General features: G+C 44.3%; 1 protein-coding gene across 1 annotated transcript in view; it reads left to right on the top strand.

The window, feature by feature from the left end:
• Nucleotides 1-97: 97 nt before the first annotated feature.
• LOC104523038 (ATP synthase F(0) complex subunit C1, mitochondrial) overlaps nt 98-314 on the top strand; it is a gene marked incomplete at its 5' end in the record, with an annotated part of 1,739 nt that continues 1,522 nt past the window's right edge. Inside the window, one exon of the mRNA XM_010165491.1 lies at nt 98-146. Coding sequence (XP_010163793.1) covers nt 98-146 — 49 coding nt within the window. The remainder of the gene's footprint in view (nt 147-314) is intronic.

Here is a 314-nt window from a genome sequence, read left to right as displayed (position 1 = left end):
TAATCTAAGATTGTTTGTCATAAACCAGCTGTTCTTTTCTGCAGGTTAGTGTGGATGTACCCAATTCTAGCAGTTAATTGTCTGTGTTTCCCTCCAGTTCCGATGCTGTTCCAGGGCTCTGGCCAGACCAGGTTCAGACTCTACAGGTGAGACTTTTATGTGGTAAATTGGGTTCTGTATTTCACTGCCTGTGACACCTGGTGGTTTCTCCTGAGATAGAGGAGTAAGTTTATATATCAAGAGGGTGGCTAGTATGGAAGCAGAGCTGCTAGCCCAATTTGCTGATGGCTTCACCCACTTGGGTGATTTTTAAA

The sequence above is a fragment of the Antrostomus carolinensis genome, unplaced genomic scaffold (assembly GCF_000700745.2).
Source record: "Antrostomus carolinensis isolate BGI_N321 unplaced genomic scaffold, ASM70074v2 scaffold22903, whole genome shotgun sequence".
Taxonomy (NCBI): Eukaryota; Metazoa; Chordata; class Aves; order Caprimulgiformes; family Caprimulgidae; genus Antrostomus; species Antrostomus carolinensis.
The sequence above is the reverse complement of the archived record's forward strand: the minus strand, read 5'-3'. Positions and strand labels throughout refer to the sequence as shown.